The 18819-nt window shown below is 42.7% G+C and overlaps 1 protein-coding gene across 3 annotated transcripts in view; it reads right to left on the bottom strand.

Annotated features, from left to right (window-relative positions):
• The window catches only part of TUSC3 (tumor suppressor candidate 3), a 149013-nt gene extending 131819 nt beyond the window's left edge, over positions 1-17194 (bottom strand). For 2 of the 3 annotated variants that reach the window (XM_049865208.1, XM_049865207.1), the window contains exon 1: positions 16907-17194. In XM_049865208.1, coding sequence (XP_049721165.1) covers positions 16907-17044 — 138 coding nt within the window. In that variant the 5' untranslated portion in view covers positions 17045-17194. The remainder of the gene's footprint in view (positions 1-16906) is intronic. The other variant, XM_049865209.1, reaches the window with a different exon arrangement.
• Between the last annotated feature and the right edge of the window lie 1625 nt (positions 17195-18819).

Below are 18819 nucleotides of genomic sequence, written 5' to 3'. Positions count from 1 at the left end.
CTCCACAGAAAAAGAACCATACCCAAAGTTCAGACTATCTTTTCTTCAAAATAACCTTAAAATATAATAACCCTAGGCTAGTTAGTTCCACAGCAGGTGACATTCCTTATAACTGAAAGCATAAAGTGAACATGCTTACTCAGTTCTAACTGGCTGATCCCTATAAATGTTTTCCAAGTGATTTACACCTAGATGAAAGCCCATCTGAACACACAAACCGGAACATCCAGCTTATAATAATGTTTGATTGACCCACTTCTCTAAGGTGGTATAAACTTTCCCAAATTCTCAAGAGGAATAAGACAACGTTAGTTATAAAGAGAACTCCAGTTCTCGTGGAAATAAATATGGATAAAAACCCTAAAGCCATCAGCAGAATTACCAACATATACATTACTCATGGAGTTAAGAGGCAGCTGTTTTACTAAACCACACCTCTTGTCCAGGCCTACCATTAACTACCAGCTAGAAGTAGAAATGAACCTTCCAGTAATAGGAAAAAGCAAGAGAGTCTGATCAACTCTAGCTATCCTATGGAATAAAGGAGAGTGGGACGGTAACAAAAAAGTTGAACACTGAATAAAGGCAGTTTTATAACCTACATTACATAACCAGTGTTGACATTTTATGAGTCAGAATAGACACGACGGCAATGGGTTTGGTTTGTTTTTGGTTATGACATTTTCTTATACATATAATTGTATAACTGGAGTCCTGGTGCTGCAGTGGTTAAGAGCTCAAGAGTTCAGAAGTTTGAATCCAGCAGGGGCTCCTTGGAAACCCTATGGGGCAGTTCTACTCTGTCCCACAGAGTCACTATGAGGCAGAATTGGCTCGACGGTAACAGGCTTTTAACTGTATAATTTCGGTACCAGCAATAAAGAATGCAGCAGGTTAAATCTCTATAGATCTTGAAGTGGGGACAAGAGCAGGAGGGAGGGACGCGAACTCAAATAAGTTGGCGGTTCGAACCCACCAGCCGTTCCATGGGAGAACGATACGGCAGCCTGTAAAGATTTACAGACTTGGAAACGCTATGGGCAGTTCTACTCTGTCCTATAGGTCGGCATGAGTTGGAAGCAACTCCACAGCTGTGGGTTTGGTTTTGAAAAGGATATAATAAAATCTTAGCAGGTTGTGGTACTTAAATGAGACAATGTATATAGAGCATGACACATAGCAGGAATTCAACTAATAGTAGCCATTATCATTAGTTTATTATAACTATGTTTAATCATATCAACAAAGAACAAATATTAGTGCCTGATTTAATTAAATGCTTTTAAGAGTATTTCCAAATTTCTTCTTCCAGGATCAAAACCATTGGTAGTTGCTGCTCAATTAAAAAAAAAAAAAAAAAAACTGAGTTTTCTTTAGATTAACAAAAGAAGAGAGAAAAAAAAGACCCCTAGGAAACCCTGGTGGCGTAGTGGTTAAGTGGTACAGCTGCTAACCAAAAGGTCTGCAGTTCGAATCCACCAGGCGCTCCCTGGAAACTCTATTGGGCAGTTCTATTCTGTCCTATAGGGTCGCTATGAGTCGGAATTGACTCAACAGGAATGGGTTTTGTTTTTTTTTTCTTGAATTTATGTAGTTTCATATGCTATATAGTTGCAGCATATTTCGAACCAAAGAATACAATCTTTTAACCAATTTCTATCAAATATCGTTAAGATCACTTAACATTCAATAGATATGTTTCAACAATCAATAAGCAGGTTAATATGTATATATGCAGATATAAACATATATACATAAAATATTGTTTTAATAAAAATGTATTAGACATCGTGTATCCATTTTAAAACTCTTCCACTCTACCTCTAAAAAAGGTGACCACATGTCCTGGGTAGCCCGGGCCAATCCCAGCTGGCTCCCACTATCTCAGCAAAATTTCTAATTGCACCTCCTTTCACTCCCAAGGTGGAAAACCCTGGTGGTCAGGTGGTTAAGACCGGCAGCTGCTAACCAAAAGGTCAGCAGATTGAATCCACCAGGCACTCCTTGGAAACTCTAAGGGGCAGTTCTACTCTGTCCTATGGGGTCGCTATGAGTCGGACTTGACGGCAATGGGTTTTTTTTGTTTTCACTCCCAAGTATTGTTTGGCTCAGATGATAAATTACATGGCCATCCTACTTCTAAACATCTGGCTTCTTCTTGCCAGATGCTATTACCTGTGTCCTGGCACAGATATCAGGATATTATACAGATATTCTAAGACAGTTTAAGTAAACTTTTTGTTTTATGTATAATGTAACTTCATTATCATGCTATAATTTGTTACTTCAATTCATATGGGGAGATTTTCTGATTCACACCTCGATTAGTCTAAATTTAAGGAGTTTATATTTTCTACGAAAAGAAATTGCCCATATATTTCCCAGCAGGTACTAAAAAGAAAAAAAAAACTATATAAATGGATGTAAGCTAGTGCAACAGATGAGTGACTAAAATAATTAAGTTGCTTATCTATCTTATGGTACTGTGCCAACGTGGAAGCATCTAGTTCAAAGATATTTTAATGGTATAATTTTAAGAGTATAAATAAGCTTCTACTTCACATAGTCTTAGCCATATATAATAGTAATAAAAGAAATTAAGGTATTAATTCTTTATGAGTTCTCAGAATTTGCTCATTCGTTAGATAAGCAATCAAATAATAGTCTTCAACAATGATTTACTAAAAATCTATGGAGCCTAAATCAGGTCTGTTTGGCAACATATTTACTAAACAAATAATTACATTTATTACATAAATGTAGTAATAGTACATTGGTGACGTAACAGTACATAATAATAGTTGTGTAACAGCAGTCTATTTGGCTACTAAAGAAGTCAACCAGAAAACCACGCGGTGAAAGCCTAGAATTAAATGTGAGGTTTAGGAAAATAAAGGATAAGGTAATCTCCACTTACCAAAAATACATGACAAAGTTTATCTAAATTCACCAAAGCGAATTTATATATTTCTGAATCTGTGGTTATCTTCTTAATGAAAGGTAAAAGAAATTGTAAACATCTTTCATATTCATCAACGAGCCTTTAATTTGAAAATGACATAAGCCTAATTCAATCTAGTTTGTGCAAAAAAGGACTTTACCCCACCCAAGGAAGGATGGAGATAAATCTGGCTTCAGGATAACTAGATCCAAGAATTTAATTAGTGGTCTCAGTATACCCTCAAGCCGTAGAACCTCCACGAGGGCGGTATTTTTTGTATTTTTATTTCTGTATCTGTGGCAACTGGAACAAAGCCTGGCACAAAGTTAAAATTTCAAAATGTTCAAAAATTTGTTGAAATCAATGAATATCCCTTCTCTTTGTGTATCTGCTTAGCTTCTGTACACCAGAGTTTTTAGCGCAAGAAGTGACAGGCAACCTAATATTGTTGTCGTTGGTTGCTGTGGAGTCAATTCCCACCCACGGAGACCCCATGTGCGCAAAGTAGAACTGCTCAATAGGGTTGTCAAGGCTGTGCCCGTTCAGAAGCGGATCACCAGGCCTGTCTTCTGAGGCGCCTCTGGGTAGGTTCGAACCACCAACCTTTTACCTAGTAGTCGAGTGCTTAACTGTTTGCACCACCCAGGGATTTTAACCTAAAATTACACCCTTCCAATTTCATAACCCAATTAGCAAGGTAATCCCTGCTAGCTCCATTCAGAAGACATTCCAGGGGAGGACTCGTAAGTCCTTTGCCCAGCCCTATGCCATCACTGTCACAAGTGGGATGAGTAGTACAAGCAGCCTCCTGTGGCCATAGGCTTATCTGCTGGTCATGATGGAGGGAGTTGTTAAGATGAAGGCAAAGAGGAAGAAGAGGAGGGGAGGCCTACAGAAGGGCAGACATAATAGGTACTACACCTTATGATAACCCTAACTGTGGGCTTCTTTACCAGCAACCTAAGCATAAACAAGTTATTCATCTCAACAGTTTCACAGTGGCCGTCAGTCCTGCAGATGCTAGGGGAGATCCTCTCTGAAGTATTTAATGTGTGCTCAGAAAATACAAACCTGCAGAGAAAGGCAAGAGCTACGGTGTTATATTTACCAATGAAACAACCACTTACAAAAGTAGTTCCTGTACAGACACTCAACCTCATTCGACCCTGGCATCCATCCTAATCCATCATGCCACGCTGTTTTTTTAATTTTTTTTTTTAAATCATTCTCATTCTTGGACTGCAAATCTTGCAAATGGCAAAGGACTTCATCAAGTTGATTTTAAAAAATTGATGCAGGTGAACTGCTCAAATTACATGCAAGGCCACTGACAAACGAGGGTCTGTCAGAATTATAACTATTAACATATGAAAAGAGAAAACCGACAAGGATGACAGGAGGTGCTTCAAAAACGAACATGAACACCAACGAATTGAGAGAAGCCCCTGAGAAAATGGGGAAGCTTCAAACGTTTCCGTAAAAACGACCTCTAGAATCTTGCTCCAAAAGCAAACATGACTTGATATCAACCATACTATCAAATAATTTTACTGGGAAAAAAAACACACCAAAAAAATTACCCATTCTTTGCTCATTCTAACAAATCGTGACTACTTGCGATTAAAGCCTAAATTTTAAGAATATGATAAATTAATTTTTATCATGTGGCTCAATTTAATATCAAGAAATGCAAAGTTCTTTTCTTCAGTACTATAAAATACCACTCCTCATTTTCACTAGATTTATAAACTCCCGTAATTATGTTACCTTATGTGACAAAGGTTTGTGTATGTACTTAAAGTTCCTGATCAGCTGTCTCTGAGTTACTCAAAAGGGAGAGTATCCTGGGTGAACCTGACCTAATCAGGTGAGCCGTTAAAGGACAAAGTGTCAGCAAGGTACTCCTGCTGGCCTGGAAGAATACAGGCAGCTGTGTTGTGAACTGCCTACAGAAGGGACCAGGTGGCCAGGACCTGAGGGTGGCCTCAAAGAGCTGAGATCAACCCCCAACCAACTGACTGCCAGCAAGAAAACAAGGAATTCAGTCCTACAACAGCAAGGAACTGAATTCTGAGTGCTGGGAAGAGCACTCAGAGTTCCAGACTGGAATATGGCTGCCCCTTAATTCCCGCCTTGAGATCCTAAGCAGAGAACCAGCTACGCCACGTGCAGACGTCTGTGTACAGAAACGAAGAAACTGATGTGTTGCTGGTTATGCACAACAGAAAACTAATACACCAGTAAGCAAGGGAGGCACGAGCTGACTTGTGTTTACTTACTAATCTGTAGTGAACAATTCCACCTGGGTTTTACCACCCTTCATCTCTTTGCTAGCACTCCCAGAGCTGCTGAAACGGAAATCATACACTGAACCAAACTTCACTTGGGGACAGGGATGGAGTTAGCATCTCAGTTCTGCATCCTCACTGTAGGGTAATGCTATTCAGCTACTTGTATACCCTCCCTAATGGAATGAGCTTTGCTCTTCCCTGAAGCATGCTGGGGATGAATTCGGGATGGACTCAGGCTAAGGTAGAAGGCCAGAAATGGCATGACTGGGCCAGCGGCCAAGGTCGAGGAATGCCTTAGAAACAAGAAGGAAAACATCTGGGCCTAGATGTGAAGTCCCTGGGAACACTGACTGCCCAAGGACGTGGGAGAAAAAAAATGAGCCTTAGTCCCAGCTAGAATGGTATATAAACTTGGGTCCCTTGCTAGGTGGTTGCGGAAAACACTCCAGCCAGCTGCCACTGGAAAGCAGCTGCTTGCCCATGTCAGAAAGTTCCCCTGAATATACTCATGAATCTGGAAAGGGCTACGTGTCAGTTCCTCGGATTATCTGCCAGGACTTACAGTGAGGGTCTTTCTTGCTAGGGCTGTCCCCTAACACTCACATAAAAACACCAGCTCCTTCATGAATCCCACCTTCAAAGTACAGCATTCTCTGCCCTCCTTAGTCACTGTCATCTCAGGAACCCCTGGTCACGACCCTTCATCCTCCCATTATTCTGGGAAGTGAATAAAGCCCTTGCAGACAGTCTGACACTCTAGCTTTTCAATTCCTTGTCCTCATCATTCCCAGTGACTTTACTCTCCATCCCACTTCAGCTCCCATGGTCTCACCTGGTGCTGTTTCATCTGAAATGATAAAACAATGCCAATTACTAGTGACAAAAACCTATTCTTCTAGCTCTTTCACTACTGTTCTCCCCACAATGAACCTGTCCTCTAATCTCACTGGTGCCTTTCTTCTTTCTCCCAGTCAGCACCTAATAGTCTTTATTTTCCTCTTCATTTGCTCTGGAAACCCTGGTGGCATAGTGGTTAAGTGCTACAGCTGCTAACCAAAATGTCGGCAGTTCAAATCCACCAAGCACTCCCTGGAAACTCTAGGGGGCAGTTCTACTCTGTCCCGTAGGGTCGCTGTGAGTCGGTATCAACTCGACGGCAACGGGTTTGGTTTTGGTTTGGTTTCATTTGCTCTACTGGATATCCGAAACTCTCCTTTCTATCTGACCCACCTGAAAACCTCCAACTCTGAATCAGTCCAACTACACATGCTTCCTGCCCCTGTGGGTCTCCTTCTGAACTACGCTGGAGGAAAAAAAAAAAATCAAATAAAGGTTATATTAAAGACATGATTTCCAAACTTAATTGGCCATTCCTGTGACTAAGCAATGTTTCTTTGTTTCCTGGAAACCCTGGTGGCGTAGTGGTTAAGAGCTACAGCTGCTAACCAAAAGGTCAACAGTTCGAATCCACCAGGTACTCCTTGGAAACCATATGCGGGCAGTTCTACTCGGTCCTATAGCCTCGTTATGAGTCGCAATCGACTTGACGGCAGTGGGTTTGGTTTGGTTGGTTTCCTGAGTCAAATTATCTATTTTCTCAGTAGCTATTTCAATTTTATTCACTGTTTTAAACCTCCCCATCCTACCAGCTTATCCTCCATTCTCTGCTGACCTTTCATATTATAGAGAAAACATGGGTTTCTGCCAACAAACCTACACATCTACCTCTACCTGCACCCGTAGATTATGGTGCACTAACAGCTACAAATGTCAGTATTAAAAAAAAAAAATTAAGATGCATTTTTTTTTCACAGGTTGACAGAGAGAGTCCTCATCCTTGTCATTCCAAGGTCCAGGCTGATGGCACATCCACCATCTCAAATATTCCACCACCGTGCCAAAAAAAGAGGATATGGCAAAGCGTGTACTGACCCTTAAAGCTTCCGCTTAGAATCAGAAGTACCACACGACACATTGCTCACATCTCACGGGCCGGAGTGAGTCATACGGCCATGCCCGAGTCCACAAACATAGGAAAGTGCAATCCTGTGGCCTTAGTTACATAGCGCTACCGTAACAGAAATGCAAGCGAGTGGCTTTAAAGAACAGAAATTTGTGTTCTTAAGTTCAGGAGGCTTGTTATTGTTAAGGGCCACAGAGCCAATGTCGACTCATAGCGATCCCAGGAGGTCAAGTCCGAATTCAGGGCACCGGCTCTAGAGAAAGGCTCTCTCTGCGCACTCTGGGGGGCGATCTTGTCTCTTCTGAAGTCTTCCTGGGTCCTTGGTGAACTGGACACGGTGTCTATCTTTCCCCGTTTATGCCTGCTTCTGTGTCTAATCCAGGGCTTCAAAAGAGTTCATTTCCATTTGAACCCCTGCTGAGAATTTACATTTCTACTCCCAGAGATACAGAATCAGAATCTAGTTTAACAAGACCCCCAGGTGATTCTGATGTATAATAAATTTGAGAACCACTGCTCTACTAGAAGTTCTCAGAAGTGGTCCCTAGCCAGCAGCATCAGCATCGCCTGTGAGCTTGTTAGAAATGCAAATTCTCAGCAGAGGTTTGAACCAGAAGGAACCAGTTCAAAGCCCTGGTCTAATCTGCTCTTTTAGAACTCACAAATGATTAGGTTTAGGATACACCCCGCACTGACAGGGCCTCATAATATAACAAGGAAGACACCATTCCCCAACGAAATTACATGCACAGGTATAGGGGTTAGAATTCCAACATTTATTTTAAAAAACCAAACCAAACCCATCGCCACAGAGTCAATTCCGACTCATAGCGACCCTACAGGACAAAGTAGAGTGGCATCATAAGGTTTCCAAGGAGCAGCTGGTAGATTCAAACTGCCAACATTTTGGTTAGCAGCCGAGCTCTTAACCACTGTGCCACCAGGGGATATAATGCTTATCCTGCCCAGGCATGAAAACCAATTACCTGTGAACACCCTAAGAACCAGGGCTTCAAACAGGTGATTCTCATGTATGACTTTCTGGGAACTTGTTTGGATGCAAATTCGCAGCAGGTGGTCAAACCTGACTGAACTGGCTGCAGGCCCGCTAAGAACTACCACATGCTTGGATAAGGCTAAACCCACCAGCTGTCCTCGGATTCCCTTCTTTCCTCCCACCTTTTCAGTCACCTGGCGCTCCATCAGTTTTCACTCTTCATTTCAACCTCTTCTCCATTTACCACCCTGCTCAACTCTCTCCTTCCATTCTCAGCAAACTTGCTTAAAAACAGGAGTTGGCTGTTTCCACTTCTTAGAGCCCACCCATTCGTGAACCTACTACATTCTAGCTTCCACCCTAGCACTGCAGTGGAGCTGCTCTGGCCCACATCAATGCTGACCCCTTTATTGCTAAATCCAAAGGACCCCACAGTTCTTATCTGACCTCTTGGTAGACCTCCCTTAACACATTTTCCTCCTGTGACATCCAAGATCTTCTAGGTTTCTTTCTTTCCAGCTTTCTGGTGTACCTTTGGCAAGCTTGTTCGCTGTAGAACACTGAAATGTTAGTATCACTAAGGGTTTTGCATTGTGTCCTCTTTTCACTGCACATTCTCTGGCTGAGTGATTTTTATCCACCACCATAAATTCAATTACCATTTACAGTAATGATCTGCAAATTCATTTCCTCCTCAGCCCAGATTAAAGCTCCATACCCATACATTCTACTGCCCATCAAACATCTCAGTTCAGATTTCACATGGGATCTTCCACGTTCTCAAACGAGAACACATTACCTTCCTTCCAAAATCCTTTCCTTCCCCAAGTTTCCCAGTCCAGTAGATAAAACTCCCCTTTTTCCAAGAAAGACAGTTATCATTCTTGTCTCCTTTTCCCTCATGGCACACACAATTACCAAGTACTGTCTAGTCTGGCTCCTAAACAGCTCAGAACTACAGCTATTTTTCTTCATTCTTAACTGCCACAACCGATTTCAAGTAATTACTACTTCTGACCTTGATTTCTGCAGTAACCTCTTGAGTACACCGTCACCCTTACTCCAAGCTTGCTTCCCTGTCTTCTAAGCTATTCTCCATAGCACAGCAGGAGCAAGCCTTCTACAGCAACACTTCATCCCATCACCTCCAAGATCAAGAACTCCTGATCTTCTCCAACCCCCTCATTTTACATTTGAGAAAACTGACCTCAGAAAGGAGCTGACGCCTTGAATTTGGACTTTCAGCCTACTTTACTGTGAGGAAATAAATTTCTCTTTGTTAAAGCCATCCACTTGTGGTATTTCTGTTATGGCAGCACTAGATGACTAAGACAGTCTGGTAATGAGAAAATCACTGCTGAACTTATCAAGAGCCAATTCAATGGCAGAACTTGTCAAACAGGATGAAGTTATTTCACTAAAAATTATGCATATCAAATGCAGTATTTTTTAAAATATTTCATGATGCCAAATCAATTTGTGCTACTTCTGAAAAATCACTTCAAAAATATGAAAAATAACATACACTACCCCTCCCGAGAATTCACTCACCAGTATCACCACTAAAGCACACACTATGTTTCAGGCACCATGCCACGTATTTTACAGGATCATCCCATTTAACAGTCACACTTCTACACAGTAGCTACTAACGGACTATCTCCACTTTACAGATGAGGAAAATGAGGCTTACAGCAGTAACCTGACTGAAGTAACTTTAAGCATTTGCCAAGCGCAAAAGCAGTATATTTGAACATGAGAATAAAGATATTAAAAAAAAAAAAAACCCTCCTCAAAGAGCTTACAGAATAATGGGAATGACAGAGAGCAAGTCACAGAAGTGCTGTAAGAAATAAGGAGAGAGACCCAACTATTAAAGACAGAGAGGAGTACCCAGTCCAAGATGAAGGAGGAGGTGGCTGGCCCAACTTGAGACCAGAAGGAAGCATGTAAAAGTGGTAAGCTATAGAACAGAAGACAGGCAGAAAGATGCTCACTCAAAAACATCACTGAACAGCATTTAAACTTTGCACTGCATCCTATACACCCCAAAACCAAACCCACTGCCTTCAGGTTGATTCTGACTCAGAGCAACCCTATAGGGTTTCCAAGGCTGTAAATCTCCATGGAGGCAGACTGCCACATCTTTCTCCCATGGAGCCCATGGTGATTTTGAACCACCGACCTTTCAGTTAGCAGTTGATTGCTTTAACCACTGCACCACCGGGGCTGCTTCATCCTATATAGAGTGGTGTTTAATCAGCACTACATAAAAGATCAACTACGAAAACACAGAGAATGAACAGTGTAATGAAAATGATAAGAAATTAAATAAAAAAAAATGATGTCGCAAATTCTCAATAACTGAGCATGGAAATACAAACCCCGGAGTAAGGACACCTAATATTTAGTCCCAGCTTTGCTGTTTAGCTTGAAGTCTGATTTTCCAGCTCTAATACTCTATGATGCAGTTTTTAAAGAACCACAGGATACGGTTATTTATTCTCTTATGACCTGCAATGTGCTAAAGCGTCAAAGCGTGTGATTCGTGTGGCTATCAGTGGGAAGCTAAGCTGAATTCGAGTACCATTATGATGGTGTCAGACCTTGACTCGGCCACCCTCCCTCCCCATAAAGGCTCCAAAGGGAAAAATATACAGGAAACAATGGCAAGACATGGTACAGCCACTCCAGTTCCACAAGTATGAGAAAGGCCTTTCATTCGCTTTCAAAGCTCCAACTCTAAAACCCACAAACCAATCAGCACTGCTCATTACCCTTCTCCTTGACACAAGTCCCAATTTTTCTTTTTCTTCTCCTAACTCCAATGTTAACCCAAAAAATTAAGATATGATCATTTCAAAAATAAGAATTACATGTACTGTATTTTTTTGATATGCCTTTAAAATGAAACCACCTACCAGGATATTACACACACCAAAAAAAAAAAAAGAAAAGAAAAGTAAACAAATAAACATTCATGTAGAAAGCAGACAACATAGAGGATACCTGGGGTATAACGTATTTTCCACTCCTTTCTTGGGCTAACAGCTTTTAAGGCACATGTTAAATTTATTCCCAATCTTTCGGTTTATACAACATTTAGATAGAGACCTCCCATTCATACAATTAAAACAAAATTATTTCAATAAAAGAAATACACAGAAAATTTACTTCCCAACACACAGACTTAGCACTTACACTGATATTCGAGTTAGATGAAACCTGAACAGTAGTCTACTAACATTTAACATCTAATCCGCAAATAGGGCAGATATTAGCGAAGTTATTTGGAAGTTATTAAAACATAAAGTAGAAGGAGGAGGACTCTGGAGCAGGCTGTAAACTTACAAACTGTACAACTGTGAACAAAACCTGTAAACCAACAAGATCATCCCTAGTAGGATGCTTTCAGATACCGAAAAAAAAAAAACTAAATGTTTTAAACAATAAGGAAGGTTATTAACTCACACATCAAGATGAGGATAAGAGCTACAAGATATATTACGCTGGCAAATGATTACATACAAAATGAGGTTGTAGGATGTTAAAATGTGTTCCCTATAAAATAGCACTGTTAACAAAGTAAGAAAACAGATGGACCAGATGGGCAGAAGGAAGGATTGAGATCCCTTTTAGATATGCTCAATTTGAAAAGCTGCTGAAATGCTGCCCAATAGATAGAAATAGAAACTGGGTGGAGACTGGCAGAAATCTTAGCCATTTGTGGCACACAAGCATATACGTTATTATATAACAAACATACATTTATTCATCACCTGCCTCTTTTCTAGCAGGGAAACACAGCTATTCCTATACTTAATCAAAACACAAGTCTTCTGTTTTGTTGGAATTAATACAATGCTGCAGGAGGGATTCTTAGGTCAAGAAGCAGTCACAAGATAGTCTGATACACTAAACAAACCTCTGAGACCAGTAAGGTAACCATCACAGGCATTCAGGTCACACACACACCTAAAATCACTGAGTACTTAGGCCTAGAGAGAAAAAAATGTAGTAAATGTGGCAAAATGTTAAAAACCAATGAATCTGTGGACCAGTGTGGCTCGAGTTACCTGTTCCTGCTCTTTCCCCTTCTGTGTCTTACAGGTAGAACAGAGCACATATATGGGACTGAACGTGCTGCTGGTGTTTGACAGAAAATATCCTGAAAATGTTCTCTTTTGGCAAAGTTACTCTCTTACTTAGGGAGACAGTTCTTCACGGTTTCTGTGCATCCTGTAGACAGAGGTCCTGACTGACTTTGTTCCGATCATCTTTTCAAGGATGTCTGCACAGCACACACCCCTGGAAGACAGTACCCCCCACCAGAACAAGGGGTAGGTTTTTTTACTTTCTAGTTTAATAATTTCTCCCTATGGGGCAAAGGTCAGACAAGCTTACTGCCCAATATAAAAGGTTTGGGTTCCCTAAGCTTGAGGTTCCTCCCCTGGTACACAACTTGCTAGGTATACAGGTATCATCTGGCCCTCTTCATGCTGCCCTGTGGGAAATGAAGATCAAGGAACCAGTGTGAATGCTGACACGCTGACAATTCTACTGCTGTGCGTAATCAACTGCCTTTACCTCTGACACAGAGGAGATCCTCCCCTCATTACCTGTGAAACCGCGGCAGGCTAACCCGTCACGGTTCTTCACAAGCAGCTCCGGCCATTGTACTTAAAGCTTGTCACTTCCAATCACTCTTCAAGGAGATCTCATACTTCTAACCTAACCTGGATGAGACAGCTGCCCGACACCAGCACAATCAGTGTGTATGTGTACAGATATCACTGTAAAATCACTGTGCATTTCTTAAAGTTGTGTTCATTCGTTTGCAAACATTCTCTTTCATCTAAGCTCCACTGCTCACCTTCATCTTCTCTCTTTTAATCATTTGCTAAGATTGTAAAAGCTCATGACCGTGCCACTAAAAACACTTGGATCTATACATCCTGGTGTAAAATGTGCTTAGAAAGCATTAATGACACATGGAAGTTATATCAGAGGCATATGTTTCATTTAGGCAAACATTTTACTTCTTTCTTAAAAACGTTTATGAGCTTCTCAGTTTTCCCAAAAATTCTGCATGCTCACTGTTACCTACATGTCATGGCCTTCTAACTAATAATTTTCCTCGCAGATAGGGTAAATTATTCTACGAGAACAGGACAGCTGCTTTGGATGATGCCATGAAGTGAATAAATCTACTGCTCATCGTTATAGAATCTGAGCTCTTTTACATTACCAGGAAAAAGGTCATTAAAAATTAAAATAATTCTAAATGGAGCTGATTAACTAATAAGTGTTAATGAAGTAAGAAATAAACCACCAAAATAAAGAAAACACATGATGCCCTAGAATGCAGGTGATATACATCAAAGAAGGCAAAGTCACCGATAAATTCACATCATTTAACATGAGGGAGGGTTCGAAAATTAGTTTTTAATGATTGCTTTCAATATAATTAAGAAAAGTGACTAAAAAATTTCCTGTCAATCTTCTTTGTCTAGCACTTAACTAATTCTCTTGACTATATCCTTAAACAGAGAATATGACAAAATTACATTTAATGAATGAAAACGTCTTCATAAACAAGCACATACACACACATACATATAAACAAGCCCATAAACCACATGTATAACATACAAATACACACGTATCTACCAATTACTGAGCATGTGTTAGGTTCTACACACTGCACAAAGCTAAAACAAGGAAACTAAATTTCGAAAGAGGTTAAATGGTTTGCCCAAGGCCATACAACCAGACAGAGGCTAACCCGTATCTGGATCCCTGGTGGTGCTGCGGTTAAGCGCTTGGTTGCGAACCAAAAGGTCGCCAGTTTGAAACCACCAGCTGCTGCTTGGAAACGCTATGGGGGCAGTTCTCCTCTGTCCTAAGGGGTTGCCAAGTGTTGGAATCGACAACAACAGGTTTGGGTTTTTAGCTTGGAACCTGTAATCGGATCATCTGAATTCATGGTGGTAACTATTACCATCATAACCGTTACTTCTTTAAAAGCAACTCACGTCCACTCTGGATTCCAGGCTCACCTTCAATTTGGCTTTCCCATAAGGAAAGACTACACTGTTCTTGCCAACTCAACCACGCTGGTATATGTCTCAGTAGTATTTACTGTGGTAAATTAAGTTCTGACTGCTATACTTTTTGGTACGATGATGCCAAATCTTATACTAGGCATCACATTCTAAAATTAGGAAGGAAGAAACAAACCATATACAGTCAAAAACCAAACCAACCCACTGTCACTGAGTCGATTCCAACTCAAAAACCAAACCAACCCACTGTCACTGAGTCAATTCCAACTCAAAAACCAAACCAACCCACTGTCACCGAGTTGATTCCGACTCACAGCCACCCAATATGACAGAGTAATGTTCCATATAGTTTCCAAGGCTGTAAAGCTTTATGGAAGCAGACTGCCACATCTCTCTCCCATGGAACGGCTGGTGGGTTCGAACTACCAACCTTTTGGTTAGCGGTCAAGCACTTTAACCGCTGTGCCACCAGGGCTCTAAATATGGTCAAAACAACGCCCTAAATAAACCAAAAAACCAAACCAGTTGCCATCGAGTTGATCCAGACTCACAGCAACCCTATAGGGCAGGGTAAAACTGCCCCATGGGGTTTCCAAGGAGCAGCTGGTGGATTCCAACTGCTAACATTTTGGTTAGCAACTGAGCTCTTAACCACTGCACCACCAGGGCTCCACCCTCTAAACAGACCCTAGAGAAGTGGTGACCAACCACTTCTCAGTATTTCCAATACAGGATGTTTTTCTTCCAGTACTGGAAGAGATCACCGTTTTTGAACTGAGTACCAAAAATACAGAACTGGCCTACGCTCAGAGGTTAAACGGGCTAATTGAGTAAAGTGTCAAATCTTCAACTATTTAAAATGTTATTTTTAGTAGTAGGTTCAACTGTTTATGAGAGATAAAAGTAGTTTTGGAAGACATTCTTTTTTGAATCCTCAACATTTTCCTTAGTTTTCCATTTTTTAAATCTTTTCTGTCAAAAAAGTTTTAATAGAAACAGGTGTTATAATCTATATTTAATTACACTGAATTAACAAACGTTTTCACATGTTAAAACAGCGTTACACTTGGATATGCTATGCACATGTACACATTTTAGGACAGTATTTCCTTTAACTGAAAGTTAGTGTGGTCACAGTGATCCTTCTAGAAAATAAAACATCAGAACTGCCGTGGAGTTTCTCATCATTTTTTATTGCTCTCTGCTCTGGTAATCCACAAAAAACTGACCACTTTTCCATCTCTTACCTCTTTCACAAATAACTATGGTATCTAAAATTCTTGGAAGGTGACATATAAATACCAAGGTCTAAGAAATATATTTTTAATTTATATTCGTAAATAAAATTAATTTAACAGCAGGCCTTTGCTAATCTCTTACCAAAACTTTAAGGATTTTACACGGGCTGCCCTTCAAGACAATAAAAAAGGTAAAGGGAAGGAGTTCATACTGAGTGCAGGGTTGACCCAGGTGGATGAAGATGAAAGAGAAAGACAGTCGGAATTACTTTGCACGGGAGGCTATCTTTTCCCTTTCACTATCTCTACCCAGCTACTGGAGCCCTGGCGGTACAGTGGTTAAGAGCTAGGACTGCTAACCAAAAGGTCAGCGCTTAGTGTTAGGGTCAACAGTTCAAATCCACCAGCTGCTCCTTGGAAACCCTATGGGGCAGTTGTACCCTGTCCTACAGGGTCTCTCTGAATCAGAATCCACTCTGTGACAATGGGTTTGGTTTTTTTGGTTTACCCAGTTATTCAGAAAGTTGTGGTAATATTTTTACACCATTCAGGTTGGGAGCCATGTGTGGGTGTACAGTCTCACCAGGAAAAAGACCTATCTTGAAATCCATAAACAGAGGACAGTACTCTTACCACACTTGAGTCACATTTCCAAAATAACTTTTTTTCCGAATGCTGCTGGATCAACCATCCCAGTAATGATGCCTAACTGAAATCCAAAAATAACTTTACAACTACTTTAAATAATTTGGTCATTCACGTTAAAACTCAGTCTTCACCAACGTGCTAGAGGACTAAGATTGAAATCAGATGATCTGAATTTCATAAATAAATGTGCATTCGATAAACAAGGTTTTCCTCACAATTATCGCCTCAGTTCAACCCAAAGAAAAATGTACCTTTTTTTTTTAATGCATAATTAAGAACAGAGAATAAAAAAGCACCTTCTCAACATGCTCGTAGCCTCTGCAAATAGACAACTCAGGGGGCAGAGCAATGGAGATAACGGACCAATTTCCTGAAGATTTACGAATTCTTGGAAGGGTATTTTCACATCCAACACACCCCCTCTGGTGACACAAGGTGCCCAGGGCGCAGCCTCCTGCTCTGCGTAGGAAGCGCCCCGAGATGTGACAGTGCGGGGACAAGGGGGGGCCTCGCTGTGGTTCAGCAAGCGCGGGGTGACCGCACACCCGAGGCTGCGGTGCGCGCCCACGGCCACCTCGCCCCACGGCCGCCTCGCCCCACGGCCACCTCGCCCCACGGCCGCCCACCAGCTCGCCTCCCGCCCGGCCACGCCGCCCACGCTCGCCGCCCGCTGCCTAGCAACGCCCCGCGCTGCCTAGCAACGGGGCCCGCCCGGCCGCCCGACCGCAGGGACCGCAGGGAAAGGCCAGGGGCTGCGCTCTACCTCCTTCTTCTTCTGTCCTCCCCCGAGCTGGATGCACAGGAGGAGCAGGAGGAGGAGGAAGGGGAAGCTCCCGGTGGGCAGGGCCCGCGGCCGCCGTGCCGCCTGCCTGCGGCGTGAAGGAGCGCCCCCGGCCCCCATCGCCGCGGGGCCGTGTCTCCTCCACGCGCGGTAGCCGTGCGCGCCCAGCTCCTCCCGGCGTCGCGACCCGCGGGGCCCGCCGGCTGGCAGCGGTTTCGCGAGGAGCCCGGGCGGCGGTCGAGGACGCGGAGGAGGAGCCTGGCGGAGGAGGAGCCTGGCGGCGCATCCGGTTCCCCGGCGGAGGGTCCTGGAAAGGCCCGGGACCGCGCAGGAAGTGGGCGTGGCGAGGGCGCGGACCGGTGCGCGCAGCGCTGCGCCGGGACCTGCGGGCGTCGGGTCCGGGCGGGTGCGCGCGGGTCGGGCTGCTGTCTGCGCTGAGTCCGTGCCAATTTACAGGGACCTCCTAGGGTTCCCCGGACGCCAATCTCTGTGCAAGCAGCCTGCCAGGTCTTTCTCCCGCGGAGCGCTGGTGGCTTCAAACCATCGACCTTTTGGCTAGCACTTGATGGATTAACCACTGCGCCATCAGGGCTACTTCATATCACTGCTAGCTCCTAGGAATGTACTAAAACCAAACAAAAACCTAGTGCCATTGAGTTAATTACGACTCAGTGACCATATGGGAAAGGGTAGACCTGCCTCACGGGGTTCCCAAGGTTGTAATCTTTACTGAAGCAGACTATCACACCTTTCTCTTGCAGAGCGGGTGCTGAGTTTGAACCACAGGCCTTTTGGTTAGCAGCGGAGAGCTTCACCACTGGGACACCAGGGCTCCTTGAAAATATACTAAAACAACTCAGGAAAAAAAAAAAAAAAAAACCCAAACTGTTGACCTCTGGTCTATTCCAACTCATACCAACCCTATACCAAAAAAACTGAAGCCAAAGGTGTTGCCGTGGGGTCCATCCCAACTCATGCTGACACTACAGAACAGGGTGTCACTGCCCCATAAGGTTTCCAAGAAGCAGCTGGTGGATTTGAGTTGCAAACCTTTTGGTTAGCAGACAAACGCTTAACCACTACACCACCAGGGCTCTCTGATATACTAAACCCAAAACCAAGCCAAACCAAACCCTTTGTAGTGGAGTCAGTTCTGACTCATAGAGACCCTATAAAAACCCAAATCCATTGCCACTGAGTCAATTCTGACTCAAAGCAAGCCAGGAGGACAGAAGTAGAACTACCCCATAGTGTTTCCAAGGAGCTGCTGGTGGATTTGAACCGCTGATTTTTTGGCTAGCAGCCGTATCTCTCAACCACTGTGCCTCGAAGGGCCCTGTTATTCTACCACTACCTGGAGCTTTGGACAGACCTAATTGCCTTGTTAGAAGATGGGGAAAGCTTTGAGAAATAACTAAAGACCTGATCCCTCTGGATACTGGCAATCTCTATTCCACTAGGACATTTTTAGCAACACTGCTATGTGTTGCATATTGAGCACTCTAAAAGGTTCTAACAGTTACCCCCATAGCCTCCTGGATGCTGAGATGCCACCCCGCAACTTCACAGCTGTTCCTTTCAGACCTAACTGGGGGCCTGAGAAGCCAACCCAGACACCGCTCAGTTCATTTAGCGTGCACTGAGCAACAGACCATTGTATTGGGCACTGTGAATGCAGAAATGGGAAGGATTTGATTCCTGCTCTCTGAAAGCCCACATTTTAAGAATAACAGCTGACTGTTCATTGAACATTTCACATAGGCCAGAATCTAGTGTTTCATATGTACAGTTTTATTCCTCTACCCAAAGATTTCTTCACTTATTTGTGCCATGAACACTTTGACAGTCTGTTGGAGCCTATGGACCCCTCCTTAGGATAGGATTTCAAAACGCAT

Source organism: Elephas maximus, chromosome 22, assembly GCF_024166365.1.
Source record: "Elephas maximus indicus isolate mEleMax1 chromosome 22, mEleMax1 primary haplotype, whole genome shotgun sequence".
Lineage (NCBI taxonomy): Eukaryota > Metazoa > Chordata > Mammalia > Proboscidea > Elephantidae > Elephas > Elephas maximus.
The sequence above is the reverse complement of the archived record's forward strand: the minus strand, read 5'-3'. Positions and strand labels throughout refer to the sequence as shown.